The sequence below is a fragment of the Microtus oregoni genome, unplaced genomic scaffold (genome assembly GCF_018167655.1).
Source record: "Microtus oregoni isolate MIOR12 unplaced genomic scaffold, Mior012 000020F_ref0000438, whole genome shotgun sequence".
In the NCBI taxonomy this organism is placed as follows: Eukaryota; Metazoa; Chordata; class Mammalia; order Rodentia; family Cricetidae; genus Microtus; species Microtus oregoni.
Window position 1 is genome coordinate 6898922 of NW_024543079.1, and position 22477 is coordinate 6921398.

The 22477-nt window shown below is 48.0% G+C and overlaps 2 protein-coding genes across 2 annotated transcripts in view; one reads left to right on the top strand and one right to left on the bottom strand.

The window, feature by feature from the left end:
• The first annotated feature begins 5571 nt into the window (after positions 1-5571).
• On the top strand, positions 5572-6124 carry Gtsf1l (gametocyte specific factor 1 like). Its single transcript, XM_041670702.1, is given in 3 exon segments — positions 5572-5847; positions 5920-5973; positions 5975-6124. Coding segments are annotated over 3 exon segments (480 nt in total).
• Positions 6125-9176: 3052 nt separating this feature from the next.
• Mybl2 (MYB proto-oncogene like 2) overlaps positions 9177-22477 on the bottom strand; it is a 37026-nt gene continuing 23725 nt past the window's right edge. Inside the window, exons 7-14 of the mRNA XM_041670455.1 lie at positions 21698-21991; positions 19793-20209; positions 18831-18970; positions 15817-15916; positions 14077-14190; positions 13237-13338; positions 11460-11609; positions 9177-10979 (exon numbers count right to left, since the gene is read on the bottom strand). Of these exons, the coding sequence (XP_041526389.1) occupies positions 10851-10979; positions 11460-11609; positions 13237-13338; positions 14077-14190; positions 15817-15916; positions 18831-18970; positions 19793-20209; positions 21698-21991 (1446 nt within the window). The 3' untranslated portion in view covers positions 9177-10850. The remainder of the gene's footprint in view (positions 10980-11459; positions 11610-13236; positions 13339-14076; positions 14191-15816; positions 15917-18830; positions 18971-19792; positions 20210-21697; positions 21992-22477) is intronic.

Here is a 22477-nt window from a genome sequence, read left to right on the forward strand (position 1 = left end):
GAGTAACTGTAATTTACTTCTCTACTTATCTATGATTTGGAATATGACCCCTCAAGAATATGGTCTTTCTACTGACACTCGGATCCTGTAAGAAGTTCAAGGCTTATGTGAAGGCATCAGATCTCCTGAAACTGGAATTACAGGCCATTGTGAACTGCCTGGTATGAGAGCTGGGAACCAAACTTGCATTCTCTGCAAGACTACTAAGTGCCCTTAATCAGTGCATGATGTCTCCAGTCTCAAGGCTCCTTTTTAGGTACAAACCTAAAATCAGAGAGGTGAGCAGAATGTCAGATGATCCAAACCCCTTACAGGGACTGGGAAGTAGCTTAGTGGTAGAGCACCTGCTTAGCATGCATGAGACCGTGGGCTCCAACCCAGCACTGCATAAGTCGGGCATGGTCATTCTCTCTCTCTCTCTCTCTCTCTCTCTCTCTCTCTCTCTCTCTTTTCTCTCTCTCTCTCTCTCTCTCTCTCTCTCTCACACACACACACACACACACACACAGTAACAACAACAATATTATTATCATCCTGGCACCTGGGAACAGAAGGCAGGAGAGCTAAAACTTAAAGACCATTCTTAGTTACACTGTGAGGTTGAGGCTAACCTGAGATACATGAGGCACTGACGTAAAAAAACAACAAACAAAAAAAAAACACTTATAAGTATTTAGACTTTGGTTCAGTCCCGTGTGAGGCAAGAGGAACAGTAGTAGGGACCCCCAGCATGGGGAATGTTTCCCACGTTGAGCCGGGGTAACAAGAGCTCCAGCTCCATCTACATAGAGATGCATCTGAATCCTTCTATTCCACCCAAGGAGACTTTTAAAGGTTCCCCAGGGTAGCAGCAGAGCTGCAGGACAAAGGAAGGCAAGGCCAAGAGCCATGTTTGCAGGCCAGCCCTTAGGCCCGTATCTGCGAGGTACGGAGGCATGCTCAGCTAAGGAGGCTGTGACTTGGGTGGAGGTGGTCCATGGCTCTGGATCTCTACGTGGCAAGTTTCTTCAAAGGAAGACACGTCTATCTTTAGAGCGACAGAATCTTCCCTACAAAGAATTTTCCAAAGACAATGAATGCTAAGCTACTACATAACTAGTTAGCTGCAAATGGTGGCACACATCTATCCTCCCAATGCTCAGGAGGCTGAGGCAGAATTGCCAGTTCAAGGCTAGCTTGAGCTACATAATAGGACCCTCTCTCCCCCGAACTTGCAAAAACAGGTCCACACGGGCTTCAAACATGGTTTTTAATCAACTCAGCTTTTCAAGCTTTAAAAAATAAAATGGCAAACCTCAACATATCTGCCTGCATAGAACAAGAAACTACTCAAGGCAGTGTTGCAGACTGAAAAACAACCAGAACCCTAGAAGCACAAACTCTAAACACCACAATTATGAACCAGTGGGGAGGGGCTAGGGAGATGGCTCAGTGGGTAAAGTGCTTGCTGCACAAGTGTGAGTCGTGAGTTTGGGACCCAGCACCCAGAGAAAAAGTTGGGGGTTGGCTCCTTTAATACCAGTGCTGGGGTGGAGGGGACAACTGTATATTAACTACTTTGGTGTTGCAGTGATAGAACACCATGACCAAGGCTGGAGAGATGGCTTAGCAGTGAAAAGCGCTGGCTGCTCTTCCAGAGGCCCTGAGTTCAATTCCCAGCAACCAACCACACGGTGACTGACAATCATCTATAACGGGATCTGATGCCCTCTTCTGGCATGCAGGCATATGTGCAGATGGAGCACTTATACACATTAAAAAAATACATAAATAAATTAAAAAAAAAAACAACACCATGGCCAGAAGCAAAGCCACCCCTTCTAAACCTACCCAAACAGTGCCACCAACTGGGAACTAAGTATTCAAACATCTGATCTTATAGGGTAACATTCTCATTTAAATAACCACATACCCTGTCTCAGTTAGGATTTCTATTACTGCAATGAAGCACCTTGACCAAAAAGCAAGTTGGGGAGGACAGGGTTTATTCACCTTACACTTCCATGGCACTATTCATCACTGAAGGAAGTCAGGGTAGGATCTTAGAGGAGGATCTTGGAGGCAGGAGCTGACACAGAAGCCACAGAGGGGAGCTGCTTACTGGCTTGCTTCCCATGACTTGCTCAATCTGCTTTCTTATAGAACCCAGAATCAGCAGCCCAGGGATGACACTACCCATAAGGGGCCGGGCCCTCCCCCATTGATCACTAAATGAGAAAATGCCTTCCAGCTGGATCTCATGGAGGCATTCCCTCAATTGAGGCTCCTTCCTCTCTGGTGACTCTAGCTTGTGACAAGTTGACATGACACCAGCCAGTACACACCCCACTGTCACCAATGGGAACCATTTGTTTAGATATCTGAGCCTATGATAGAGTGAGGGACATTCTCAGTGGTTAAGAACACTGCTCTTCCAGGGGACCCTGGTTCAATTCCTAGCACCAACATGATGGCTCATAACCACCTGTAACTCCAATCCTAGGTATCCAAAGCTCTTGTCTAGCCTCCATGAACATTGTACATAGACATACATGCAGGCAGTACACCCATACATATGTAATTTTTTTTAAAGGTTAAAAAAAATCTTTTTAAAAAACCTTTTAAAAAAAACCCAGAGAGTACCAGACTCAGTGAGAGACCCTGTCTCACTTAAAAAACATGGTGGTGACTGAAGAAGACACCCAATGTCATCCGGTAGCCTCTGCTCACACATGCACACACACAAACTTGTACATTCATGTACAGCACAGTCTCATAAAAGATATCCAATGTCAGCCAGGCGATACTGGCGCACACTTTTAATCCTGCACTCAGGAGGCAGAGACGGGTGGATCTCTGTGAGTTTGAGGCCAGCCTGGTCTACAAGAGCTAGCTTGTAGGTGGAGACTAACTGACCAGCCAATCGAGTCTAACTGGTGAGATCCAGTCCAGCGAAGGACCCTTTCTCAAAGGAGATGGGCAACGTTTCTGTAGATAATCTCTAAGATAGTTATCTGGCCTCCACATTCATGCACACACATACATGACTATACACACACACACACACACACACACACACACACAGAGGCATGAGTCTGGACTCTCAACTCCATGAGTAGAATGATAAAAACAACTGGTCTCAGCTCAAGTGAAAAAAGGGGGGAACAAACTATAGTCAGTGAAAACACTGTTCAAGAATAAGGGGAGGAGGTCGCTGGAAAGTTGGCTCAGTGGTTAAGAGCATTTGTTGCTCTTACGAGAAGACCCAGGTTCGACTCCCAGAACCCACATGGAGGATCATGACTGCCTGTTACTCCAAAGATCTAGGACTCTCTGAGAGCACCAAGTGTGTACTTACATAATGCAAGCAAAGCAAAACACTTATACACATAATCAAATAAATCTTTTCTTAAAAAATAAAGGTGGGACTAGAAAATTGGTTTAGCAACTAAGAGCACCCACAGCTCATTCAAAGAACCTGGGTTCATTTCTAGCACCCACATCAGGGGCTCACAACCTCCTGTAACACCTTCTTCCCACACACATGCAGCATATGCTCACATAGACACGCATAAACAAAATAAATCCTTTTTTTAAAAAAAAGATTTATTAAGCATACCATGTACTGCTGGCAAGGAAGGCACCAGGTCTCATTACATTACAGATGGTTGTGAGCCACCATGTGGTTGCTGGGAATTGAACTCGGGACCTCTTGGAAGAGCAGCCAGTGCTCTTACCCTCTGAGCCATCTCTCCAGCCCCCCAAAATAAATCCTTAAGGGAAGAAAAGGTGAAACAAGGGTGTTGTCAAGCCAACAGAGACAGTACAGTATGTTAACGGAAGTCAGGAAGTTGAACTTGAATCAGAAGGACAGTTCCCCAAGCGGTGTAAGATGCAAGGGGAGCCAGAATAGCAAAAAAGGCACAGATTTGAGAAGGAGAGGCACAGGGGGGTGGGGGGAGAAACCTCACAGATACCAAATGACAACAGCAGCAAAGGTCAAGGAGGTGGTTAAATCAGGATTACCCCTTCAGGAGTGCTTTCCCTTCCTTGGGTATGTCTTTGCTTCTCTGGCTCCTTTGAGAAGCACACAAACATGCAGGAATCCACGGAGGCCAGAAGAGGGCATCAGATCCCTTAGAACTGGCGTTAGAGATGATTGTGAGCCATCAAGGGCACCAGGCACACACGCAGTGCACTTACACACATGCAGGGAAAACACACATAAAATAAAAATCTACTTAAAAAAACTGGACATTTCCATTTGTAATTATTAAACAATTAGAAAGTGTACAAAGTGAGGAAGGGTGGAACTCTTTCCTCAACAATCTGTACTTAAAATAAGAGCCGGTGCCAAGTGTGTTGCACACCCCGGAGATTGTAGCACTTGGGAGGCTGAAGCAAGAGCATTTTAAGCCGGGCGGTGGTGGCGCACGCCTTTAATCCCAGCACTCGGGAGGCAGAGGCAGGCGGATCTCTGGGAGTTCGAGGCCAGCCTGGTCTACAAGAGCTAGTTCCAGGACAGGAACCAAAAGCTACGGAGAAACCCTGTCTCGAAAAATAAAAAAAAAAAAAAAAAGAGCATTTTAAATTAGAGACTGCCTACAGGAAGAAATGGCCTAGTAGAGATAGATTAAGGGGCGGGAGGAGAAGAAAAAAATGAACCAAAGAGAGCAGAAAATAAGGACTGAGGGTACAGTAGTCTGCTTGCCACAAACGCATGAGGCCCCGGGTTTGGTCCCCAGCACCATGTAAACTGGCAACAGCAGCACACGTCTATAATCCCAGCACACAAGGTAGAGGTCATCCTCATCTACATATCAAGATCCAGGCCAGCCTCAGCTACGGGAAACCTGGTCTCAAAAGAGGGGAGGAAGAGAGTGGGGGCTGGGAGAGACAAGGAAGGAAAGGAGGCAGGCAGGAGGACTGGCAAGAAGGCTCATTAGGTAAAAGTGCTTGTTGCTAAGCCTGATAACCTGAGTTCGAGCCCAGAACTCACATGGAGGAAGAAAACCAAATCCTTTCTGAAAGTAGTTCTCCCACCTCCACAATTATGTCACTACGTGCCACTGCATACAAATAAATACATGTAAAAAATATTTTTTGAAAGATAACACAAAGTTAGTTGATATAAACCAACGTGTATACTGGATTTAATTATACTAATGAAGTCAGAAGATGCAATTGTTTGTTCCTGCCATAAACAAATTTGAATAGCAACTTTCCTCGAGGCCACTCCAAGCAATGGAGTTTTTTCCTGATGTCATAAGCTACCCATTGTGACCACCCATTCTGTCCCTTGACAACACAGGGTAACAGCCCTTCGAGTTGAAGGGTTGTAGAGCCTGCTAACTTTACCTCCTTGGAAGCTACTGTTTGGGCTCTTGTATCTGCTTGAGTTACCTTCTCTTACAGCCGTTTGCTGGCTTTCTCTGCATAGCTGTTGCTGACAGAACTTGAAGAGTAAGAATTTTACTCCAGAGTCCCAAGAGCCAAAGCTTGGCGGAAGACGGTACAATCTTTTTTACAAAAAGGCTTTTCCTTGAGAGGTGTGCCACTGTGCAAGACAACCTGGCTTCAAGTCAAGTCCCCATGGAGCCAGAATCCATAGAAATTTGTCCTTATAACCCTCACCACCGAATCCCACTCAGCAGACTCCAGTACCACCTGGCATCATGCAGGAAGAAGAACCCCAAGAAAGCCAAAAAGATGGCCAGCTGTAAATACAATGCTTGCCACGTGGTCCCCATCAGAAAGTTGGCTGAACATGAAGCTACTTGTGTCAACCGAAGCTCCCTGGAGGAAGAGGACACACTGAGCCCTCTTCACGTTAGTCTCCCAGAGCCGCAGACCGAGGACACACTACCAGTCCGTTGGCTTTCCAACCCTGATATATGGAATGTTGATGGTGCCAACTCTCACCCAATGTTCGTGCTTAAGAGTTTTGTTCCCCAAAAACTTGTTTGTGAAAGTGACACACAAGAGTCACAGAGAGGAGACCAAACCCCAGAAGATCCTCAAGCCAGGACCAGGAGGGCAAACCTCTAGCAGGAAGAAGAGGGCTCTCAAATGCATGGATAGACGCGAATCTCAAGACGCGAATCTCAAAATAAAAAACCTGCAAAGTAACTGGCCCTGCTGCTGATCGTTCCGAAAGGGCTTAGGAAGTCTGCAGTAGAGGTGGGGTTTATAACAAAGGTGAGATGGATGTAAGCTGACCCAACTTCCACGGGAAACACTTTGACAGGAACTATGAAAATGATCATGACACACAGGCTTTGATCAAGTAATTCCACATCTAAGACTTCACCCTGAACAGCCAGCCATATGTAGAAAATGAGGTTGAGTACAGTTACTTAGCAACGTATTATTTATAGCAGCACTGACTTGCCCATAAAGAGGGTCTACCTGAGGGAATTAGGTTGTAGCTTTACTAACAAGAGAAGGGACCGTGATGAGCCATTTGTAAAAACTGTACAGATGTTGGAAATTGGACATTGCTTGTTCAGAAAGGTGTACAGTTAGGCTTGCTTCACCTTGCAGACTCTCTGGCAGCTACTTGTGTCTATAGGATGAAAAGAGCCAGAGATAACAGCTAAGTCAGTGACCCCATGTTCCAATAAAACTGTCTACACAAACAAGAGGCAGCCTGGATTTGGCCGATGGGATGTAGATTGCCAACCACTGAGTTTAGCTGATAGAAAACAAGCCTAGAAAAATCTACATTATAATATGCCATTTGTACAGGGCCAGAGAGGAAGCATGATATATGTGCTTGTACGGCATACACACAGGATAAAATAGCAGCGTGTCCAGAGGTTTAAATGCTCAGCACCTGATAAGACCTTCTTCCTAGACTCTAAACACTGGCTGCTTCGAGGGAGGACAACCAAGGAGTAAGGAAGGCATCTCCCCGTTTTTCGCCTCTGCACACCTGTGCATGTGTTACCTGACTTACATATATTTTTTTTTAAAAGCCAGCAGCCAGAAGCCATAATTAGGTTTTTGTAAGTTCTTCAGAAATCTTTATTTTTTTTAAGACATAGTCTTAGTGTGTAGCCAGCCTAGAACTAACCAAATAGTCTAGTTGACCTTGAACTGTGAAGTGAGCTGAGGCTTGAGTTCACAGGTGATCCACCACATCTAGTTTAGGAGGAAATCTAATTTTTTTTTTTTTGAGCACACACCACACCACCCTTGCCTCAACTGTTTCCATAACGTTGTGTGCCCCTGACCCCGGAGACAGCGTTTCTTGGTGTGTTGGATGAGATTACTTAAAGGGTAAAGACAATTTGCTGCACACTTAACCTGACCTGAGTTCAATCTCCAGAACCCACATAAAGGCAAAGAGAATCAACTCCACATGAACTCTGTCCATATGCATACTGTGAATAACACCCCCCCAAAAAACATACCCAATAACAAATTTAGATTTTTATTCTTGTGTGTATGTGAATGTTTGCCAGGTCTCAGCAGGTGCCCCTGGAGCTGGAGTTACAGGGACATATAAACTGATAGGGATACTGGGACCTGAACTTGGGTCCTCTGGAACAAGTGTTCACCAGCCCCAAATAATAAAATTTAACAAGAATTTAAGTGTACTGACAACAGCCAATGGGAAGACAGGGAAGCCTTGGAGGGAAACATCAGGAAAAACATCTGATGTGTGTTAAGAGCAAATTAGTCATAAAAGACCTTACTATCATAAGGTGATTCTAGTGTCTTAATCTTTTGTGTATGTTTGTTACTAGGGACCCAGGGCTTTGTGCCTACTAAGCACACACACTACCACTTGCTACACCTTTAGCCTACTTTTATATAAACTTGAAGCCTTCCATAAGGAAGTTTAAACGAATATGCCAAATGCAAAGTGACACCCTGGGTTGAATAGAGAGACAGGTGAAATCCTGAGGAAGCCTGGTGTTTGTGAATGGTTTTACACCAGCCATTCTTTGGGTTTTATGAACTGTACCACTATCTGGCCAGATGTGAATGTTGGCAAAGTGGAGTGCTGGAACTCATCACATGATCTCGGTAGGTCTTCTGTGCACTTAAAACGTCAAAGTAAAAACTTCAAAATGCAGAGTGAACCCGGAAGGGTGTGAGAAAGGCCTCCATAGGGTCCAGTTTGGGCTGAATCCGTTCTGTCACCAGATGGGAAGTTCCCATCAGCTGTTGTCAGCAGGGCAGTAGAGGATCTACAGTCCTGACTATAAAGGACTGAGTGGCTCAGCAAACTGAGATCAGGGAAGCTCTGCATCAATGCTAGCCGTCATGGCATTGTTCAGCCACCCATGCCAGTCTTCCAAGTCTCACCGACAGACACTCTCCCTCATTGCAGGCTGGCCCAAATTCAGATTCCAGCCATCTGCTGTTGCCTAGGCCTACTTCAGTCCTCACCCTGTCTCCAAAGAACTGGGAGACTGCACCTGCTATATGACAAACGGCCTCCAATTGGTATATGAATTGCTTGCTTCCTCAAAGTCTATAACCAGCTGGTTTGGGTAGTTTAGCACACTCCCTTGAGTCTCAGTGATAGCAGGAATCTTGTCTCCTTTAGATTTTCCCAGAGTCCCAAGTGACCCTTGCATCCCAGGGTGCCTCAGTCACCTTTACCTTGGGGCCATGTTATATAAATGCCATCATTTGGATCTTGTTGGCTGACCCCTGCCCAACTTTGAGACTGTTCCTACTTAATGTTCACATTTTGCTCCCAGCACTGAGCTCATCACATTAGGAAACACCAAGGGGGGGGGGGGGGGATTCCAATCGATGAAGGCCGAAAGGCCTCACCTCCAGCTGGCTCCCTGCAACAAGCAGAACTAGGTACTCCCATCCCCTGTGGGCTCTCCCTTTACATAATTTCCAAGAATAAGACCAGAGGTAGGATTTGCATGTGTGTGAGTTGTGTAGCTTGGTCTCTTTGTGGGGCTCCTAACAGTGGGATCAGGACCTGTCCTTGGTGCTTTATTTTTGAGCCCCTTCTCCCCATGCTGGGTTGCCTCACCCAACCTTGATGCATGGGGAAGAGCTCGGTTGGTCCTGCCTGAACTTGATGTGCTATGCTTTGTTGACTCCTATGGGAGGCCTGCCCCTTTCTGAATGGAGACAGGAGTGGATGTGGGAGGGGAAGAAGGAAAAGGGGGGAGGGAAAGGAAGGAGGGAGGGGAAACTGGAACAAAATAAAAATAATTTTTTCTCATTTAATAAAATTTTTTTTCTCATTACATTTTAGTAAAAAAAAAAAAAAGCCAGAGGTAGGAAAGGGCATTGGGTGGGGTCTCTTAGACCAGCTTATCAGCATAACCAAGGACTTCCAGGGGCCTGGGCTCCTCTCTAAGGTCTTTGGACCCAAGAACTTGCATTTTCAGCCAGCAGCAGACAGCCACAATACTCTTGATCTTGGTGGGAACCTCTGGAAACAAGGCAGTGCAGGCCTCTTCCCCAAGGAAGCTGACAGCCTTTTATGGCAGAGGAAAAGAGAGAAAGGCAGAGACACTCTGGTGGCTACTCTTCATTGTTGGCTTGGGTGTGTCTGAGGAAATTCCAGGGATTTAAAGGGAAAGACCCACCCTACATGCAGGTGGCAGCACCCACTGAAGAGCCCAGACTGACTGAGAAGCCTAGTAAGCACTAGCAACCTTCATCCTCTGCTTCACAGTAGCCTCGTTTCTGCCATCACACCTTCGCTAGCACTGACCAGGAGCCAATGTAGCTCCCCTCCCCCCACTCCAAGTCCCTTCTTGGTCCTAGTAGTGTGAAAAGCACAAACAAGCACAGGGGTGAAGCAGGTGCGGCTCAGACACATAGCACAGGGGTGAGGCAGACAGAACTTACCTGAGCATGGGGCTCAGGCACAGGCTGTAGGAGGCAGTATGGGAAGAGCAGAGCCGGCCCCGGCCCCGATCATTCCTTGCATAAGAGCAGGGAAGTGTCTGAACTCTGGAGCACTGGCTCAGGTGTGTCTTGAGATAGTATCTCTTGCCTTATCAGAAAGGATCTGCCTCTAGTTTTCTCTGCAAACTGGACTCGGTATAGGCCTCTCAGAGGTTCATCCAACCTCCAATCCAAAGACACTCATGCAAACTACTGAACTTCCTGATCTAAACATAAGGCTCAGCATCTCTCTCTTCAAGCTCACCAGCTATAGGCCATACTCCATCCACTGACCCTAACCAAGGGAGGCAACAGCCTGAGCAATTGTTCCCACAACCTCAGACATAGGGCTTCAGAGGTAGGCAGCCCTCTTTCTGCACACTGGCCACCAGAGTTGGATGGTTCTTCTAGTCCTTTCCACCTTCCAAGAGCCTCTCACCCATGCCCAACTTCAACCCCACCAAGAGCTCCTAGGAGATTTGCAGAGCTTTCCACAGGCCAAGTTCTGAGGACAGAGGTCCACATACCTACATGTCAGAAGAAAGCCACTAAGATACTTCGAGCAAGGCCCAGAAGGCAGAGTCAGGGCTGCACAGGGAGAAGGGTACTTTATTGTGGAGAGAATGGACCAAAAGGGGATGGAAAAAGGAACACTCCTAGCCACGTCCCCAATCCTAAGTAGGGGTCTGAGATGAAGCCGGTCCTGATGAGAGCCTGGGAGAAGCTAACAGGGTTCCTAGTGGCATTGGGGACAGAACAGATAGGCCCAGGAGTGGGATTTTGTTCTTTTAGCACCAGGAACTAATTTCCCAAAGATAGACCTGGGGACAGGATATAGTGTGTGTTACTTCTGCTGCCACCTGAGTGAGTAGTCTGAGGGGCTGGCAGCAGGCGACTTCCTGAAGCTGATCACCTGAATGTGATTTCAAAGCAAACCTCACCCCCCACCCTAGCCCCTGTAAACATGAGAACAGATCTGTGCCCTCCAAGCCCCTTCAGGACAGGATGAGGGTCCGAGATGTGTGGCTGGGCTTCAGGCGGCCCAGGAGCTGCCGGGCTTTCTCTTGCATGAAGAGCTGGTCTTTGGTGCCCCCACAGGCCACCATCTTCCAGGCGCTGGTCATCTGGTAGGTGAGAAAGTTAGCTCAATAACAAACTCTGGTAGTCCTGGGTAGTAAGGGTGGGGACATTTCTAGGGCCCTCCCTCTGGATGCTGGAAGCCAGTTTATGCTCCTTTCATTTTCTTTGGTGGTCCTGGGGAAGTCACGCCTCATCTGTGGGCTTAATAGTAAAGCAGGAGGCTGAGACAGGAAAAAGTGTGCAGCATCTGCTCGCCTCAGGAGAAGCCACAGCAGAACAGATGAGAACACTGGGATGAAATGACCCAGGTCAGCACTAAGCAAGTCAAATACAGATAATGACCCAGTGGCAGGTTAAGTCCAAGCCTCAGGAAGGAATTGGAGCTAGATGCATCTCTTCAGGTGAGGTCAGGAATGGCTTCCCATAGGAAGTAGCAGTTAATCAGGTAGAGTCACAGGAATGCAGTAGAACAGTCAGGCCCTGGGGCAAAAGGGTAGCAGGACCTGTTTACAGCAAGCACTCACAGGGGCAGGGGCTGGAATATGGCTCCGGGGCTTCTGGGTGGCCACCACTTTCTCAGGTTTGGCCTGCAGGAACCCCTGGTTGAGCAGGTTGTTATCCTCTTTGATACCTGGCAGGGTGAAGCTAGAGGAGCTGGATGGGACACTTGTTGGCTGAAATCAAAACCAAGTTAGTCACCACTTTGCCACAAGATCTTTGCCAGGGGAAAACAAAACAGAAAGAAACACAACCTGGTATCCCAGCATCCCCATCCTACTGAGATCTGGAGCAGGGTATCCACCTCTAAGCTTCTGTTCCCTTTCAGATAAGGAGTTCAAACACATTCCCTTAATATTTTTACTTAAAGGAGTATCTATGAACTGATCATTTCGGAGCCCAGCAATGCCAGCTCCTGTCACATGAGGTCCAACACAGTACTCCAGGCTTCCTGGTTCAGAAACACCCCTAAGCATCAAGTGGAATGTGCCATGGACCCATAAAGCACCCCTGCTCTGCTCACCGGCTTGCTTTCCTTATGTTCCACTTGGGGCGAGGGGCCCAGGAGTCAAGACTACAGGCTAATTATTCCCTACAGCAGAGTGGGTTCAACCCCCAGCACTGCTTAAAACCAAACAAAGTATGTGCCTCTGGAGGCAGCCAAAGGCCTGACTGAAGGGAGCGAGTCCCCACCAGGCAGGGCTCCCTGGAAAAAAGCTTTTCTAGGACAACAACCCTACCTATAACATCTGTTTAGCAATTCATCTCCTTCATTCATGCTCCCACCCATCACTGCCTCTCTACTGGTACTGGATGTCAGGCCCAAAGGAAAACTCCAATCCCCCAAACTCCAAATGGCTGTCCAAACATCAGAAATGAGCTCAACCTAGACCTAGATAGGAGGATTTCTGGCAGTTAGATAAAAGCCAACATTTCTCAGGAACCTGTGAAGCCAGTTCCCTTCCACGGGAACATATGGTTACTTGTGAGGCCTCTCATATATCAAAGCTTATCTGGTCTCCAGGCTCCCTCCCTATCACAAGTACCTGTTACTCATTTCAAAGCCCAGGCAAGCATCCTAGCCCTTCTCATCTCCTCCCTTACCCCAAAATCCCAGTTCCCTCCTGGCAGCCACTAGTTTTCCTTATAACCCTGTCATGCGTGCTGTTTCTCTGTTCTCTATCCCGTGCTATCCTCCTCTCTCTTGCAGATAGCCCTGGTCACGTCTAGTCTGCTGTGCAGTCTATTCTTTCTCTGTCTGGACTCTTCCAGTTGTTTCTGGCTGTTCTCTCTCTCATATCCAAAATAAAAAATCTTCCCCTTAACCATATAGCAGAACTGCCATACCATCAATTTATACACCAGGCCACATCTCATCAGCTCCAAGGGACCAGCAGTAGCACAACACCTGGGCTCTTAAAGGTAGTGACTTCTATGCCCAGAAGAGCAAGGCTGGCCTGTAGGCCAGATAGCAGTTGCTCAGGGTTAAAGTGCCTCAACCACCCAGCTGGGCTTGGGGCCCATGTGGTTGGCACTCAGTGGGCAGGGTGGTGCTGGGGGCCTAGAATGTTCTAGCAATATAACTTCTGCCAAGTCAAACCTAGGAAAGACACATCAGGACTCTCAGTGAAGCTCAGGTTGGGTGCCCAGACCTGCCATCTCCTGCCAATCTTCCCAACACTGGGCCCAACCGGAGAACCTGAAACCCACCCCATCTAGAGAGTCCTCTCCATGACCAGACAGCTCCAAAGGCAGAAGGTTCCCAAGGACCCGTGAAGCAGGTGGTTACTGTCACCCCCTTACCAAGGACAGAGTTTTGGGAAGTGTAGACATCAGCTTCCCATCTTCATCCACAATGTCAAGAGCCAGAGACTTTCGAACTTTCTTTATAGGGCTTCGCCGCAGCTGAGGGTTAGGTAAGAAGAGGATGGGTGGCGTGAGTAGTCAGGTTTCCCATGGTCAATGCCTCAGTGACCACAGTCATTGAATCAGGACTTGAGAGTGTGTGTAATCAAGGCATAGATAGCGAGCAGTTCTTGCTCTAGGGATATGGGAAGACCAGGAGACCTTGGCCACACTAGACTCTGACCCAGGTGGTCCTTACCCCACCAGACACTGTAGGTCCTTCCCAGCCTCACTGCCTAGCTCCATCATCTCCCCCTAGGGAGAGCAGTCTAGGGAAGAACACAAAAGCAAGGAGATCTGTGACAACATGAGTAGCCAGCCAGTGTAATGGGAAGGAAGCAGACCACGACTGGTATCTCATCAAGTGGCCCTGTGAATCCTACCTCACCCGACAGAAACCCCCACATGCTACCTTCATGGCTGAGGCACCCATTCTGACCCTCTTCCTAACTCACTCTACCATCTGAAAGAAACACTTGGAATCTGTCCCCCTCTATTTCCTCATCCCACATGAATTCACATGGCCCTGAGGGTGTGTGCTGCTTGCCTGTCTCCATAAGTCTCACTTGACCACTACTGCACTCGGCACCCCCTGGTCCAACCCACTTCAGAAGGGTGTATCAGTCAAAGTGCAGAAGGACCCAGGGAAGAGGCCAGGGTCCTCTGAAAGGTCCCCTGCCCTCGGGGCTGACTTTCTAGGCCAGCTGCCCAGGCAGTAAGAGCCCTCAAGTCACTCACCCCAGGCTTTCTTTTCTGCTTCTCAGGCCTCACATCATCCTCAATAATGAGCTCAATGCCAGCCTCAGAACGTAGCACTTCCTTCAAGTCCTCTTCCAGGTGTGGAGTCTGCGGCTGTGGACAGATGCAAGGGTGACCCACATGAGGCCCATTCAGGCTGTGCAGGTCTAAGAGAGGTGGACGATTCTAGGCAAGCAAAGGAAGCCTACACCAGGACACTGACCTCACATGAATTGCTCATAACCTAGTGGTCCTGCCTTAGACAGCTGGACGAAGACCTTGACCCTGATGACCTACATGTCTAGAAGAGCAGCTTTACAGCTCCACATAGCCCTGTGCAGCAATTTTCATGTCTACAGAGCAGAAGCTCAGGCTCATACGTATCAAGAACCTGACTCGGGCCGCAGCAGTTATTATAATCCAGATGCTTGAGCCCGGTCTTCTTTGAAGTCCCAGGTCCTCAAGGGTCGATGCAGAAGCACCACTAGAACCCTGGGATTTCAGACAGCACCTGTCTATAACCTCAGCACTGTGAGGGTGGCCAAGACAGGAGAAATCAGCCTGGACAAGTTCAAGAACAGTCCTGATAGTGTTAGTTTTCCATTAACTTGATACAAACTGGAGTCATCTGAGAGCAGGAGACCTGAGAAAAGGTTTCCAACCAGAATGGGCTGGAGGCAAACCTCTGAGGGTATATTCTTAATTGACGTGGGAGGGCCCCATTGTAGTCCTGGGGTGTATCAGAAAGTAATTGAGCAAGTCATGAGGAGCAAGCAAGTATAGAGCACTCCCCCTTCAGCAACTGCACCAGCTCCTGCCCTGACTTACCACTGTAGGCTGAAATAAGCCCTATCTCCCTGAGGTCACTTTTGGTCAACATTTTACCACAGCAATAGAAACCCAAGACACTGGGCTTCATAGACAAAAGCTATCTTAATAAGAAAGAACCTACATACACCAAAAGCCCAGGTTCCTTCTGTCCTTGTTCCGCACTAACTGGGACATTATGGGTCTTGTTTCCATTGCTCAGGTGCAGAAGCTCCAAGTAACTTCTCTACCCTCAGGTAGCAAAGACTTGGAGAGACAGTGAACACTCATAGTGACACTTCAAATGTCATACAAAGAGCCAGCATTGTCTACTCATCTACAGCCGCCAAGAACAAGCCTGAAGGGCGACCTAGTTCAACAGACACCCAGTAGGGACAGTATTAACTAGTACTCATGACTAGTACCAGTTTCTATAAGCCCCACTTGACCTAGAATCAATGAGATAAACTTCATCTTTGCTGAGGCTTTCCTTCTCTCCTCCCCATGTAGTGCAGACTGGCTCATAATAGCCTTGCCTCAGCATCCCGAGTGCTAAAGGCAGGGACCATCATACCTGGCTTCCACCCCCACCTTTTAAATAGGGTCTCATGTTGCTCAGGCTAGCCTCAAACTTTCTAGGTAGCTGAACTTTTGATCTGTCTGTCTCCTCCACCTGCCAAGAACAGGTATTACAGGTGTCACTATGTATGTCTTGGCCCTTTCCTTTACAGTAAGAAAATCTGTAGATATTTAGGTGGCATGTGTTTTAATGTCCACATCCCCTGTTCTACACACTGAAGGTACTCAGGAAATGCAAACAAGTAGGAACTGTACCTTGTGAGAAGACTACGGAGCCCTCAGAGAGAAAGGGGCTCATCAGCCCATGTCAGATGAATGCACCCCACACAGAGTCACAGCAACCATGGCACATACCAGGGGCTTCAGTGGTCCGTACTTCTCCAGGGCATTCTTGAACGGGGTTGGCGTGTGGGGAGTGTTGTCCATGGAGTACTTCTGATCTGGGGTTACAAACCTGCCAGGAGCCAGAGTAGGCTCAGTCAAAGGAAAAAGTGAACTCCCGCTTTCCCAGTCATGACCAGGATCCCCAGCTCCCCCCGGACACTCTTTCCTATCACATTGGTTCAACGGTGCCTGCCTGACTTCCTACACAAGTCTAGGTCAGGGACCTAGAAGAAGGAAAGAGGAGGGAGGAGACCATGACAATGATGGAGAGTGCTGCCCATCGAAATACAGCCTGGGGACTTCCCAGATACAAGGCAGACCTGCAGTCATATTTCAGACCTGGGAAGCAAGCCCACAACCCTATGTGTCCTCTCTATAGAAAGTATGTGGTACTAGGTACAAGACAGCCACAATCTCCACTGGTTCTCTCAGATCATCATGGTGAGGGCAGAAACGCGGAAAGAACACACGTACAGTTCTTCCATGTTCTCCATCTGCTCACAACTCGGGGGCCATGCTGCTCCTTACACAAAGGCATGCCTCCACCCTCGAGCTCCGGCAGTTCCCTTCTCAGTTCAGCTGTGTTTCCAAGGGGCCGTCCCTGATCTCTGGCTATAGTGGAACCAGTGTGCCACCCCTCAGGCCAGGGCAATTTTCCCTTCAGAGACCAGTGTATACTACCAATAAGGACCACACCTTGATGTGTGCTGTTTAGACAGTCCCTAATTTACAATTACAGCACAGCACACACCAACAGCATCGTGCTTCTCACTTTCTGTACAGTATAAATTAGCAAAGCAGTCTCTTGTACTAGGCTCTGCACTGGAGTTTCTCAACTGCAGGGTTAGCAATGGAATACATTTAAGGCAGGAGAGGCTAAACTATTTTCTGGAAGTTATCTACTAAATGGATTTTTTCTTTTCTTAAGTTTTTTGTGTGTGTGCGCGCGCATGCATGCGTGTCTGAGTTTAATTATGTACACCACTTGAGTGTAGAAGCATGAGGAACTCAGAGAAGAGCATTAGATCTCCTACAACTGGACTTACAAATGGCTGTGAGTCACCATGTATGTACTGGAAATTGAATCAGAACCCTTTGCAAGAGCAGCCAGTGCTCTTAACCAGTGACTCATCTCTAGTCCTGTAACACTCAAGGCATTTTCCACTTTTCTCCTCCCCCTGCTGCACGGTAAACACACACTTCATCACTGGCTCTATCACAGCCTCCATGTAGGGCATTTTTTTTTTTTTTTTGATTTTTCGAGACAGGGTTTCTCCGTAGCTTTTGGTTCCTGTCCTGGAACTAGCTCTTGTAGACCAGGCTGGCCTCGAACTCCCAGAGATCCGCCTGCCTCTACCTCCTGGGATTAAAGGCGTGCGCCACCACCGCCCGGCTTCATGTAGGGCATTTTAAACTAGTGTTGGGTCTATTCCACTGTAAGCTGAGAACACCAATATCCGTTGTTAGTAAACCATTCCTTCTACTAAGCCACAACCTCTATGACATGACAGAAAAAGTTCTGGGCACAGTGGTGACCGTACCTGTGATACCAGCTCCTGGGGAGGCAGAAGCAGGAAGACAGTAAATCAAGGTCAGTCTCAGCTACACACTGTGTCTGAGGCCAGTGTAAGACACACGAGGGCCTTTCTCAAACAACAGCACACCCCCAAACACAGGATGCATGAAATAAAGCTTTTGGCAACAAAACTCCAATTTGGAAATTTAAGTCTAGCATGTCTTGCAAAGAATCTTTGAAAGAGATAAGAATATCAAAAGAATTTGTGATAGTATCTGCATTTAAAGATAAAGCGTGTTTCCACCTCTGGTCAAAACGGAACAGCAAGAATCAGATACACCCTCTCACCAACAGAAGGCAGATAGATAAACAGTGAGGGGGACTTGTGACGTTGGGAAATTGGGGAAAGTAATCCCTGAGTCCATGGCTATTCCAGTTAGCTATCTATCTCTTAAGCCCAAAACAGGAAGAGGACACCCAGGCAGAGCCTAGCAGTCACATGAGCTGAGTACAGTGACGCACAGGCCTAAGAATGTCACTCATTATCATCAGCCTTTTTTATTGAGATGCAGTCTCATTACTAGCTTGGTAGGTCTGGAACTTGCTCTGTAGACCAGGCTGGCCTTGAACTCGGAGGTCCACTGGGAGGCCACCGGAGTGCTGGGATTAAAGGCGGCACCAGCGCCCCACCACCACCCAGCAAAAAGACCCACTCAGCTGTACCATAAAACAAAATGTAAAATACAGAAATACAAAATTTTACAGCAGTAAGTTCTACAACACAGGTCTCTAACCACAGAAGGAAAAGGCCAGGCCTGCCATAGTTCAGCATCCCTGTTAAAGGGCTCAGATGGAAACTCCAGGTTCTCATTTGAATGGAAGAATTACTTCTCACAAGACTATCATTACTACATTGAATGATTTCTAACCAATGGATTTTAATAAATTGCTTTTGAAAAGTCATCATTACCTTGTGCAAAATTCCTGAACCAGTTCCTTGAACAGACTGCAATGCCTCTGCCGCCAAACCAATGAATAAAGGAGCAAGAAAGCAACCCTCATCCACCTGGAATTCCATCATGCCACAAGAGGGAGTGGGCATACCATAAAAGCCCTCCCTCACAGCAGGCTGACGCTTCGCAGAGCTCTTGGCTCCTGAGGCATACATAGCCCAGGGGCACTTTTGGTTCAAACACCTCTGATCCATACTTGTTGCTTATCAAAGGAGGGAAAATATTAGATTTTTTTGTTTGTTTGTTTGGGGTGTGTGTGTGTGTGTGTGTGTGTGTGTGTGTGTGGCAACACTGTTTCTGAGATCCAGGACTATCAAGTTAAAAAAAATAAAGGGGAAAAAGAACAGGCTATTCAGACAAGGACCAACAGGTTGACAGCTAAGGTTGACAGCTACACCCCAGGATGAGAGCGCCTCCCTGTTGTCCAGGTGGACAGGTGGCAGTGCAGTACTCACGATGGATACTTCTGATGCAGGGGTGTCTTATCCCTGTGCAAGGGTGTGGTGACCACCACCTTCTGGCTGCACACTGGAGTGGACGTCAGTGAAGGGCTCTCTAGCTCCAGGGTATCCTGCTTGTTCCAGAAGTTCAGAAACTGTCAGGGAAGAGTTAGAACATGTGACAAGATGAAGCCTTTGACGGACAGGAATAGACCCTTAGACAGCACTCCCCATGTCTGTTCTGTGAGGTTGAGGTCTTGTCCTGACCTGTAGGACACCAGCAAAGACTTCAACAAGTATGACTCAGCCCTTCTGTCTTCCCTGTATTACCCAGTCAGGTCCTACAGCATTCTCAATGCAAGAAATTCCTCTATCCTTGAAAGTCCCTTTGGATCCATAGTTATCAACTTGATGGTGTTTACAATCACCATGGGAACAAACCTCTGGGCACGTCTGCAAGGGATTCTTGTAGACTAGGTTAAATGAAATGGGGACAACACACCCTACCGCGGGCAGTGCCAATCCACAGGCTGGGAACTTGGACTGAATAGCAAGGAAAAAGGGAGTCAAACGTCATCATTCTGCCTCCCTACAGGCTACAGTGTGACTGGTGGCCTTCGGCTCCTGCCGCCATGGCGTCCTTGCCACTGTAGCCAAGACAAAGCTGTCCTTTCCTCAGTTGCTTTCACCAAGTATTCTGATGAAATGCAGCAACAGGACAAGTGACTAAATCCTTACTAGCTTCATTCCCAGCAGCACTTCACTTTATCCCCTATCTGGATCTTTTATAACGCAGAGTGGAAGCTTCATGAGGGCAGGGCCAGGTCTGGTTTTGATCACCTAGCACTGAGTCCCTAGCACTAAGCACAGGGAGATAGTCAGTGAATACTGATTATCCAATGTGTACTGTGCCAGACCCCACTGGGGTACTAGGTGTTTTATCTATGCAATCAAGGCAGTCAGAGGGACCCACGCACCTGGGAAGGAGAGAACGGAAGGGTTTTGACAGGTGTGCTCTTCGGGGTAAGACTGTTACAAGAGTCCAGGAAAGACAGGCTGGCACTGTTTTCTGTGACAGGTGACAGGGCCACACGCCGTTTCTTCTGCCGCTTGAGCACTGAAGGTGGTGTGCCAATGCCTGAGCCTCCAACCTCAGTGCTCGGGGAAATGGGGATCAGCTCCCCCCGGCTGCTCCGGCTCAGGTCTGAAATAGTGTGGCCATCGAGCCGATACTCAGTCATGCTGGGCCCCGGTGTGGCAGTCTCGTGGGATGACAGTGCCTGTTCTTGCTGCTGTGATGTCTGGGGTTGCACTGGACTGCTGTTGACACTGCCCTCAGCAGACGGTTCTTCAGGAAGATCAAATTTACTCAAGTCACACCAAGCATCAGGGTCCTGCCAGAAAGGGAGGGTAGAAAGTCCTAATACAGTAGAACTTCATTCATTGCATGAAAATATACCAATGTCAAAATGGGATCCTTATCCCTGGGATCAGTCATTACCACTTACATTCTTTTCCTCAATGCTCTATGTATTATACTGAAGCTTGAACAGAATGCTTGCCAATCAACAGCTTTACAATCCCTTAGCAACCTGCTAGAAAGCATGACTTTTTTTTCTTATTAATTCATTGCATTTATTTATACGTGAGTGTCAAGAACAACTTGAAGGAGTTAGTCCTCTCTCTGCCACGTGGGTCCTCTGGATTGAACTCAGATGGTTGGGCTTGGCGGCAAGTGCCTCTATCTGCTGAGCCATCTCACTGGCTCCCTTTCTTGCTATCACATTAAAGAACCCATGCTAAGCTCAAAAGAGTATATGAGAATCACCAGTCCTCATCTTTACCCAAAGGCATCTAGAAACAGAAGGTTCCACTTTGATCCTGGAAGTATGGCCCTGAGATAGAGTCCACTTGCACGCTGTGGTTCTTGGGACTTGCTGGAGCCAGACGCAGCTCATTCCTGAGAGTAGAAACTAGCTTGCAGCTAGGTTGACCTCAGATCCTGATCTCTTAGGGATCAGAGGTCCAGGAAACTGATGGCATCTTGGAGCTAGGAAGCATATCCTGCAGGAATGCCTGGGGAGGATGCTGGATAGGATGGACAGTGGTTTTATAGATCCTTTCCCTGATCTTCACCACTCCCAGTAGAGAGTCTGAGGTCTGAGTCAGTCAGGACTTAACTCCTAGCTGATATAGCCTGAAGCTGGCTATCACATCAAAAGGGTGGCCCCAGCCACAAGCTCTCAGGCAATGTCACTGTTTAGCTATTTTTCTCAGAAATGACACATTCCCTCCTAGAGGAAAGTTACAAGAGCCACAAGGCCCCTCCCCACAGTTACAGAGCTGTAAGTAACTGCTGGTGAAGAGACTCTGCCCGAGGGCTGCATACTATCTGGGCGCCGCAGGGATACTGCCTGTGAGTCTGTCCCTCATGCTGGTCAGCTTACTAGTGATGCAGCCGTCTTGTGGAGTTACGGGATACCCCCATCCTCTAGGCATCACCTGCTAGAGCTGTGTGGGATCGGTCTGTCCTTGGTGCCATACCTGGGGTAAACAGGTATTTGCTTGTCTCCACACAAGGAGCACAACCTATGACACCTAGGGCAGTAATCATAGCGTGGCCTAGGGGTGAGCAGCCAAACCCACCAGCTGAGCAGTCGTAACTCCTGGCACTTCCAGGCCCCTCTCCAGTGAGACCAATTCGGCACCCTCTCTAAGAATACTTTTCATCCCATTCCATGCTGTAGGGCAAGAACTGCAATGACCTCACTAGTGTCCCCAGCCTGGTCAGGGCTGTGCAACCTCCATCAATCAATAAATGCAAGGAGAGTGGTGGAGGGAAAAAAGGTAAGTTCACAAGAGAAGTGTTGGGGCCAACATACCGACTCAATCAAGTCCAGGGCTTCTGAGAGGCTGGACCCCACAGCAGGGATGAGGAGGTTTGCCGCCTCCACCACCCATTTGTAGGGCAGGCTCGTTTCTGACGAGGGGGAGTCCTCTTGATATTCACGCTTGAGGGGCTCCAGGGGCTCTGGGGTGTGCACTTCGCCCAGATCAGCAGGCACAGGCTCATGTTCCTGTTTAGCACAAGCAGCAGCTGCTGCGGCCTCCTCCTCACTGCTCTCCTCTTCCTTCACAGCAGAGGGCGCCAGCGGCCAGCCAGCCATAAGACTTCCCTGTCAGATCCAAGGGCACACAGTACATTTTCGTTGAAACAGACAATGCTGTAAGTTTCTATCTAAAAACACATAACCCAAATCAAAGATAAAGGAAGCTCAGATGACCAGAAATTGCAAGACATTCCGATTGTACTGCGTATTTGAAAAATATTAGTATGACATAGGCTAATGAGGCTTACGGAAAAATAACTAATCCTGGACTAGTCACAGGAAAAGCGGAACATGGACTACACAGAAGAGAGGGGTCCTGAAACAATGCTGGGCATGGCAGCACTTGTCATTCCAGAACTTGAAAGGCCAAGGCGAAATGCCCACAAGTTACACAGTGAATTCTACAACAGCGTGGGCTACGGAGGTGGCTTGGCAGATAAAGGTGCCTGCAGCTGGGCAGACAACATGAGTTTGACCCATAAGAGCCACATGGTAGAGAAAACAGACGCTATCCTGACTTACACACACACACACACCATGGTACTTGCACAC